General features: G+C 40.2%; 2 protein-coding genes across 3 annotated transcripts; both read left to right on the top strand.

Moving 5' to 3' along the window:
• The first annotated feature begins 385 nt into the window (after nucleotides 1-385).
• Nucleotides 386-2,650, top strand: nat14 (N-acetyltransferase 14 (GCN5-related, putative)). Of its 2 annotated transcripts, none has more exons than XM_077598913.1 (4): nucleotides 386-560; nucleotides 1,345-1,444; nucleotides 1,512-1,817; nucleotides 2,007-2,650. In XM_077598913.1, exons 2-4 carry the CDS (start codon nucleotides 1,364-1,366, stop codon nucleotides 2,448-2,450), a joined length of 831 nt encoding a protein of 276 aa, XP_077455039.1. In that variant the 5' UTR covers nucleotides 386-560; nucleotides 1,345-1,363; the 3' UTR covers nucleotides 2,451-2,650. The 2 variants fall into 2 exon arrangements, with proteins under 2 accessions (XP_077455039.1, XP_077455037.1); XM_077598911.1 differs by having other exon boundaries at nucleotides 1,283-1,444.
• A 4,223-nt stretch (nucleotides 2,651-6,873) lies between these two features.
• aicda (activation-induced cytidine deaminase) lies at nucleotides 6,874-8,922 on the top strand. Its single transcript, XM_077598150.1, has 5 exons — nucleotides 6,874-6,893; nucleotides 7,452-7,617; nucleotides 7,728-8,010; nucleotides 8,551-8,666; nucleotides 8,738-8,922. Exons 1-5 carry the CDS (start codon nucleotides 6,874-6,876, stop codon nucleotides 8,783-8,785), a joined length of 633 nt encoding a protein of 210 aa, XP_077454276.1. The 3' UTR covers nucleotides 8,786-8,922.
• Nucleotides 8,923-8,989: the final 67 nt, after the last annotated feature.

Genomic DNA, 8,989 nt, shown 5'->3' with positions numbered 1-8,989 from the left:
TATATGCTTACAGGGTACTCATTTAACTAATTTGCCACCATCAACGGCGTTAGACGTCCAATCCATGGATCCTAATGAATTGAACGTCTAGCACCGTCAATGGCACTGAAACATGAGAAATTACAGCCAGTCTTCCCGGTTTAAACAAATTGGACGTCTATAACCATCAATATCATGCATTGAGTTAAATACTATGACGAAAAAAAAATCTAACCTTATAAAGGTTTAAAGTTCTTTAGTGTTAACTTTTTTAATAGCTGTTTACTTTAGTGACCTCTCTTTCTGAAAGAATTGAGCCTAAATAAACATTCTGGACGTAAAGTGTACTTTACGTAACATTTACCATTCACGTTCAAACCACGCAATGCGGGATGTTCGTACGCAAACGGCGTAATCGTCCATGTTGGATCTAAATTAAGACGGAGAAATGTGCAACCAGAATAGCACTTTTACGCAGAATAGTCTATTGCTGTCATTTAATCAGACGTTCAAACGCTCCATGGACATGACGACATAAATTGATTTTTTCCCAACGTAATTGGGGACGTGAAGAAAAAAAGGTAAGTTGGGCTGAGGACGAGAATGGTTCGGCATGATTCGTGGCTAAAAACTGGACTCTGCCTGTAATGGTCAGTCACCCTCAGTGCAACCTAAAAAAATGCACTATTGTTGGTAGTTGGTGCATAAATAAATTAAAATGAATGGAAATGTACCGTACTTTCATTCAAAGCCTCGTTCATAAGAAATAATTGCCATATATTTGGGTCAGCGAGCTCATTTTCATAATATCAAAAAGGAGGACAATGTCATTTAGTGAGGAAAAAAAATCGCATCATCAATTTCATCGATCGTCACAAGGGTCGCCGGGGTGCTGGAGCATATTCTTTTTTTACACTCTGAACTCAATGGAATCATAATTTCAATTATTCTAAGACATGTTGTCAAAAGACAATTTATCTATCATATACAGTGATTGATATGTGTAAAAGAATAGGACAAAATATTAGAAGGCATATTTTATTTGTTTATTAAAACTAATTTGCATAAACATTAATACGTATAAAATACAAATCCTTGTTTTTACTAGCGCTTTTATGTAAACATTGAGCCTGGCAGTTAGTAAAAACCTCTTTGTATCATTAAAAAAGAATTAATTAAATCCCTAAAAAGCAAATGTTTAAAATGCAATGCTATTCTATTGAATAGAAATATATATCAGAATATTTACAATCATTGTAAAAAGGAAGAAGAGTCCAAAGCAACCAACTATTTTTTTTTCCAGATGAAAAACTGCTTGAATGCCCTTTTTAGGGTCTTTTCATAAACACAAGTGGATGTTTTAAGGTCAGAAAATCAAGTAATCATGGTGAAGTTGGATCTGGATCAAGTGGTGTTCAGGAGGATGAAGGAAGAAGACGTTGACATGGTCAAAGCTCTCATTAAGGTTTGTTGAATTGTATTTTTTGGATTGACATTGAGCTGCTTTTCCATCGGAATCAATTTATTTGCAGGAGGGTTGCGAAGGCATGGAAAACCGCCTCATCCTGCACATCCTTACTCGTCCACTTTGCCTCTTCATCCTGGCAGTTTTTTCATCTGCTCTGCGCTGCCTTATTCACTCCTTCATCCTGGCTCTTGCTATTCCCGTTTTCCTGCTTATCATCTACCTCAAAATCACCATGCCGCGCTCGACGGGGGTTCTGGGTTGCAGTCGCCCGTCGTGGGACTACGTGGGCAGCAGCTTCAGGGGTACACAGGATGAAATACTAGACAATCCTTACTCGAGGATGAGTGGCAAGAAAATCGGAACGAAAAAGGTTGGTTGAATGGTGAACTGATCGCCAACTGTTACTTGTAAAACGTACTATCGTAGTTTTTGTTGCTTGAAATGATTGATTTTTTGTGTTCGTCTATTAACTCTTGTTGCCATTGACAGTGATAGACATCCAATCCATTTTATCGAATGGGACCAAAGCTGTTGTTTTTATCTCCCTTATATTTCTTAGTCAAGGCGCAGAATCGGAGCCAAAGAAACCGACAAGGACGCGCCAACGGAGACAATCACCCCAGAAAGGGAGCAAGCCGCGGGTCTGGTCTGGGTAGCGGAAAGCGAGGGGGAAATCCTGGGCTGCCTTTTTCGAGAGAGCGAAAAGCAATCGGGTGTCAGGCGGTTCTGTCGAATGGTAACGGGCAGCTGGTACCGCAGGGAGGGCCTAGCCCGGCTCTTCATCCAGAGTTTGGAGCACAAGGAGAGAGAAACGGGAGCGTTCAGAGTCTATGCACACGTGCCCTATCCGTCCAAGGTGGGCGAGGTCTTCTTCAGAAAAGTGGGTTATGTGCAGCCAGGGGAGGAGCCTGAAGAAGACGCAAATGACGAAGGACACCAAGAGATTCCAGAGAGGGGGTTTCTGGGATATCCACTCACCAAGGTGTTTTATAAAGACTTGTGATGGATGAGTCTCCAAACAGGAGTGACTATAAAAGTGCAAGGTGGACGTTTCATCTTACAAAATAAGGACATCTAGGTCTGTTTAGTAGTATTTATTTATACATATATTTAACACAAGGATGCTCTGGTGTTATCGGTGCTTGTTTTGGCTTGTCCTGTCTTTTATTTATTTGTTCCAATAAACTTCATTTCTTATCTCGATCTTACCATATTTCTACTTGCGCAAGAAATATTTATGCTTTGGTTTAACAATATTGGATGAAAATAAAACACTGTCACCACAATCGCAAGATATAATGGCATTATCAAGTACTGAAATGTTTCCTGTATTCGTCTATAAATTGTTTAAAAAAATTTTTTTACAAACCAACCAATAAGAATACCGTTTATGATCATTTTAGCTCAGCCCTACAATTTTTAGAGTTCCCTCCTTGGGCCATGCTACTCCTAAATCAAACTGTGCTGTGACAGATGGATAAACAAAGCAACCAGCGTTGGCCACAAGTGTCCACTCTCACACATTGCCAAAATACCGCACGACTAGACTGACCTCACATGGTGTCAGTGAGGTTTTCATCAATCTGCCACAGCTTCCAGACCACAGCACAAACTGTGTTTGTCCAATGCTAATGTGGAGGAAGACTGCTACATTTCATATGAGAAGCTGACAGGGGCAAATTTGCTTGTGTTTGAACCCAAAATGCTTCAATTTGGTTGAGTTGTTATTAGTTTAGGTAAAAGAAATCAGTTACATCTGTGAGAGAGTTATTACTGAATTATCTTCCTGAGGGCCACTCATAATCCAAAACACACCCACTCGGCAGACCCCATCATGTAAGCTTCCCCTGGAAGCCGCCGTCCTTTAATTATCTCTGATGAAAAAGCTTCGGCGCCCAATAACGCAACACTGTTGTTAATAAGTGCTCGATCAGAGTTTTTCGCAGCGCCGAAGCTGTGTTTTAACAATTTGGCCCTCGTCAGATTTGTTTCTTCTTTCTGCATGACTGGCAGAGAGCAGACACCTGTTAGCGGGGTCTCCGTGCCCGCCCAATCTGGGGCTATTATTGTTGTCAGGAAACAGATGTGAGTTCACACACTGGAAAGAAAGTGTGTTTGCGACTGTGGTCATGTGTGTCTGCACGGTATGGCTGTGTGCGAGCGTGTGCCGGGCCTGGGCGTGCACGGAAAGAATGAGTCTGCATTTCCTACACTGAGGTTCTGGCCCTGACGAGGGGTTAAATGCACTGAAATGTCTGGCGGTACAATTCTTCTCCATCTATTTAGACACAAGGAGGCCAACCATCCACACTCTGTATACTTGTGTACACGGTCTACTTGGAAAAACGAGAAGCACTGATTTAATTCCCTAAGGAAAAAGTAAATTACTGTATTTTCTCACATATAAGCCGCATTTGTAACTAAAAAAAATCATGACTGAATCAAGGGCATGGCTTATGCTATACTTATGCTATACTCTTTCACCAGTACATGTTGGCCAATTTTACATTTACTGGTTATTTTCTGTTTTGCGGTAAGAAAATAACCATTGCTGGATGAATTACTAACTTTCTTATGATATTGATCCTAATAATGTGCTTTTGATTCATATGGTATCTCAGAAATACCACGTACGATGATTTTTATTAAGATTTTCCCTTCAAAGTAGCACATTTGTGCTCCTATCAAAACCATGAATACGGAGGTGAAAATTGTGAATCAGGGGGCGGCTTATACATGAGAAATTGTAAAATTCAACGATTTTAAGGGTGAAGCTTATATGCGGGGCATGACTCCCTTCTTTTAACTAATTCCGTATCTTTGACAGCGATACACATTCAATCGAGTTGAACTGGGTCCAGAAATGATAATTCATGGTGATGAGGCTCTAAACAGGATTCACCCAATGCATTGAAATTTTGATGAATTTAGGAATGCAAAATACCATATTTTCACAACTATATGGCGCATCGCATTTAAAGCCGCATAGTAGCTAGCTAGTAGCTAGCGTAACTAGCCCGGCGCTGCCTGCCACCCTTTGTAAAGCTGTGTTGATGTCGATGTCCACGCCAAAATCTACCGGCAGGAGTTCTTTTGTAAATCCAGCCGGAATGACGGCGAGCACCAAATTAGTGTGTTCGCCGTCATACTGGGTGTATTGACAAAAGAACTATATATCCCTGCAGTCAATGCGCAGTTCTTTTTCTACGGGGAAAATGGTAGAGCCGGGGGCTGCTTGCCGTAGTTGTGACATCTGTAGAGGATGGTGTACCCTATCGACTGATTTATTTTATTTTATCGTGAAAACAATTTTAGTATTGGTCCATATATAAAGCGCACTGGATTATAAGGCCCCCTTTCTATTTTGGAGGAAATTTAAGACTTTTAAGTGCACCTTATAGTCGTGAAAATACGTTGCAGATTTCCAGATGTAGGGGAGTAAAAGTTAAAAGCCACCGAATAATATACAGCATATACCTGGATGGGTAGCTAACAGTGAAAAAGTATTTTCACATTATTATAGCCCATTACTTCAAACATGATATAGGCGGAAGCGCATGTGGTTGACCACGTGTGACATAAAATGACCTCGGTTGAATGTGGTCAACAATGGGAAGTGTTTGCATATAATTGGGCATATGATCAGCCACTACAAGCAGAAAGTACACACATGCGCATGAGATCAAATGAGCAGACAAGTTGGGTTTATTGCTCTTTTGAGCATTTCAGTATAAAGTGAGACATGAATCAGCCTAAAATTAGCCCGCCACACGATAATAAGATGAATGACATGCATTTGTTCCAGATGATGTATGGCACAACGCCTGTGAGAATAGCATGCCCATGCAAAGGGCTAACTTCACACACAATTGAGCGGCGAAAAAACAACCACCCTGGGAAAGGGTGGATTCCCCCGACCGCAGAGTGCATGGGAGGGTGAGGGGAGTCTTGGGCTGGATTGGAGTTGAAACAGACAGATGGAGAAGAGAGGAAAGACCAATGCTGACTAGAACACACCCTGATTTGGCGAGAAGCGTCCAGTTTCAAGTGTCGCAGACGTGCCAGGTCAGAGCTGACAGTCTGGGGAAACCCAGATGGCAGGGTGAGGTACTTTGTGCCAGTCCTCTGAGGTCTGGGCTTTACCAAATTGTGGTTGCATTTGGGACAGGACAAAAGTGCATGACACGCTAATGATACCTTTTTGGTTTCAATTGAGGGGCGCGCGAAATGGATGAAAGTATTGAGACACTCTTGGGCCGCATCGTAGCTTTGGTTTCCTTCGGAGGGCCGTTATGTCAGCCAAACCATATAAATATTCAACTTATTGGCTGCTATTGATGCCACTAGACATCCAATCCACTCTGACTAAGAGGTCTGGCAGCGATTATTCGTGTTGGCCCTCCATGTCAGAATAAATTGAATGTCTACCGCCATCAATGGCAATGAAACTTCACATGACAAAATTATTCGACTATTAATCGGATATCAGCCCTGAGATTGGCTGGCCACTAATTCAAGGAGTCCGCTGATTGGTGCCCGTAGTGAGCTTGGATAAGGTCCAGCATCATCCGCGACCCTTGTGAGGATAAGCCAAGGGTGTCAGACTCGGGTTGGTTCACGGGCCGCTTTAATGTCAACTCGATTTCACGTGGGCCGGAGCATTTTAGATATAATATTTAGATTTTTTTAATAAATGGATTAAAAGAACTGGATTAAAAGCCCTGAATATTCCGTTTTTTATAGATCTAAAACAATGTTTATTTTAGCTTTTTTAAATATATTTTTAGATTTTACAAAATGATTTTTGAACTAAAAACACAGAAAAAAATGATTAAAAATTACAATTATTGATTTAAAATGGGGAAAATCAGGAAATTTAATATACATCTATACTCTACATTTTAATTTGATCCTAAAACAGAAAGTCGGCACTCATGATTTACTTTCTCGGGCCACACAAAATGATGCGGAGGGCCAGATTTCGCCCCTGGGCCACGACTTTGACACCAGTGGGATAAGCGGTTCAGAAAATGAATGAATGAACCACCAATAATTTTGAGGGTTGACGAATGGTTTAGCAACATTGATGGCATTAAAACTCATTTTTGAACCCTTTTATATACAATATTTTCTTTATTTTTCATATACATTTTGCATAGAGAGAAAAAGACGCTCGTGTGTACTAATGATTTGACAAACATAAAAAAAATCCCAAATATGAAAGGTTAAATAGACTTCACAGAGTCAAACCAAAACTATTCAAAATTTAAAAAATCTAACCAGAAGCTTGTTCGGTTGGATGCAGAATGTTTAAGATGAGATGTATGCTTTCACTTCCCTCCCGCAAAACACACAAACTTTCGGTCTTTGTCACTCACCTTCATTTATTACCCACACCCGGCGATTGACAAAGCGCATCTTTCAAAATGATTACAAAACTTGACAGGTGAGCTAAACAAATGTATTTATAGCGTTCACCTTTTCATTTTACTGATGCATACATAATACCTATTAACAATTATAGGTATACGTACTTATACGCTGTCCACTGTATTAAATATTGCGATTTTCTGTTTGGAATTGAACATGTTGGTACAAAATCGAGTCTGTTGTATTTTTCCCCAGAGGCGGAATCTTCACTTTCACGCTATTAGACAGACACCATTAAAATCTACCACCTTTAAATTGTGGTTTCAGCCTAAATGAGTAATAGCGACCTGGTTTCAATAAAACGAGTGAAAGTGAAATTAGAAGGGTAAAAATAACCCTATTGTCCAATACATTTTTACATATCCACAAAGAATTGATTGGTTAGCTTTAAAAATAAACATTCATCTACAGTAGTTGTGTGTGACAGCATAGAATTTTTTTTCTGTGTACTTAAAGTTGTAGTTTCAACAATAGCCTTCTTTGTAGTTTTACACGACCGCAAAACGCAATAATAAATAAATTGTCGATTCAATACGCTCACTGAATACTAATAGATTGTTGTTTTTTGGATCAGTGTACTAATGCCCCAGAAAAAGTTTATTTACCACTACAAGAACCTTCGCTGGGCAAAAGGCCGCCACGAAACGTACCTGTGTTTTGCGGTGAAGAGGCGAGTGGGGCCGAACTCCTTGTCTTTTGACTTTGGACACCTCCGGAACCGAAATGGCTGCCATGTAGAGGTAAGTAGTGTAGTGGTGGGAATGATAGAAGCCTGCCAAGGTACATGAAACGACAGAATTAATAAAGTGCGATTGTTTCAGTGATAATCTGATCTCCCGTTTACCTGAAGTTGCTGTTTCTGCGCTACCTGGGAGCCTTGTGCCCTGGAGTCTGGGGTAATGGAGAGCCAGGCAACAGGGGGCTCAGCTACTCCATCACTTGGTTCTGTTCCTGGTCTCCCTGCGCAAACTGCTCCGTCACTTTGTCCCAGTTCCTGAGCCGGATGCCCAACCTTCGGCTCAGGATCTTCGTTGCCCGCCTCTACTTCTGCGATGGAGAGGACAGTCGCGAGAGAGATGGCTTGCGACTGCTGGAGAAAATGGGAGTGCAAGTCACAGTCATGAGTTACAAAGGTAATAGTTTAAAACAGTTACTAAAATTTGGGAGTAAACTATCTCATTTGGTGTTTTTCTTGAATCGTTTAAAGCACATTTGTCAAAGTGGCGGCCCAGGGGCCAAATCTGGCCCACCGCATCATTTTGTGTGGCCCGGGAAAGTAAATCATGAGTGCTGATTTTCTGTTTTAGGATCAAATTAAAATGAAGAGTATAGATGTATGTTAAATTTCCTGATTTTCCCCCTTTTAAATCAATAATTGTAATTTTTTAATCATTTTTTCTGTGTTTTTAGTTCAAAAATCATTTTGTAAAATCTAAAAATATATTTAAGAAAAGCTAAAATAAACATTGTTTTAGATCTATAAAAAACGGAATATTCAGGGCTTTTAATCCAGTTCTTTTAATCCATTTATAAAAAAAATATCTAAATATATTTAAAATGGTCCGGCCCATGTGAAATCAAGTTGACGTTAAAGCGGCCCGCGAACCAACCAGAGTCTGACACCCTTGGTTTAAAGCCAAAAGTGCCTATTATTTTTGTTCTATCTGCCTTAGACTACTACTACTGCTGGCAAACATTTGTGGATCGGAAGGAAAGCCACTTCAAAGCATGGGAAGGCCTACAACAAAACTCTGTGAGATTGTCCAGGAAACTCAATCGCATCCTGCAGGTACAGCAATAAACTAACTATCACAATATTGTAATTCAAATCAAACAAAATTCCAACAATATCTCTTTCAGCCTGGTGAGATGGATTTAAGAGATGCCTTCAAGCTTCTTGCATTCTGAAAAAGATATCTATAGTGGCCCATCACTACAATTGACTGATACTGAGAAACGAAAAAATGCTTTGTGCAGCAAGGCTTGAAAGAAATGTTTGCTTATCGCTTATGCAGTATGGCCATATTAAATAAAACAAATATTTTTTTGCTGGTATGAGTGAATATTGAGTCAAGTTTAACAGGTTTCTCTGCAAGTATTTCATTCTGATGC

The sequence above is a fragment of the Stigmatopora argus genome, chromosome 4 (genome assembly GCF_051989625.1).
Source record: "Stigmatopora argus isolate UIUO_Sarg chromosome 4, RoL_Sarg_1.0, whole genome shotgun sequence".
NCBI lineage: Eukaryota > Metazoa > Chordata > Actinopteri > Syngnathiformes > Syngnathidae > Stigmatopora > Stigmatopora argus.
The sequence above is the reverse complement of the archived record's forward strand: the minus strand, read 5'-3'. Positions and strand labels throughout refer to the sequence as shown.

What these genes read in the sequence shown, in the direction of transcription:
- nat14 (XM_077598913.1), top strand. Translation starts at nt 1,364, where the DNA reads ATGGTGAAGTTGGATCTGGATCAAGTGGTGTTCAGGAGGATGAAGGAA. An exon ending in TGGTCAAAGCTCTCATTAAG is followed by an intron (nt 1,445 to 1,511) that starts GTTTGTTGAATT and finishes ATTTATTTGCAG; the next exon opens with GAGGGTTGCGAAGGCATGGA. An exon ending in AGAAAATCGGAACGAAAAAG is followed by an intron (nt 1,818 to 2,006) that starts GTTGGTTGAATG and finishes TATATTTCTTAG; the next exon opens with TCAAGGCGCAGAATCGGAGC.
- aicda (XM_077598150.1), top strand. Translation starts at nt 6,874, where the DNA reads ATGATTACAAAACTTGACAG. An exon ending in GAAATGGCTGCCATGTAGAG is followed by an intron (nt 7,618 to 7,727) that starts GTAAGTAGTGTA and finishes GTTTACCTGAAG; the next exon opens with TTGCTGTTTCTGCGCTACCT. An exon ending in CACAGTCATGAGTTACAAAG is followed by an intron (nt 8,011 to 8,550) that starts GTAATAGTTTAA and finishes TATCTGCCTTAG; the next exon opens with ACTACTACTACTGCTGGCAA.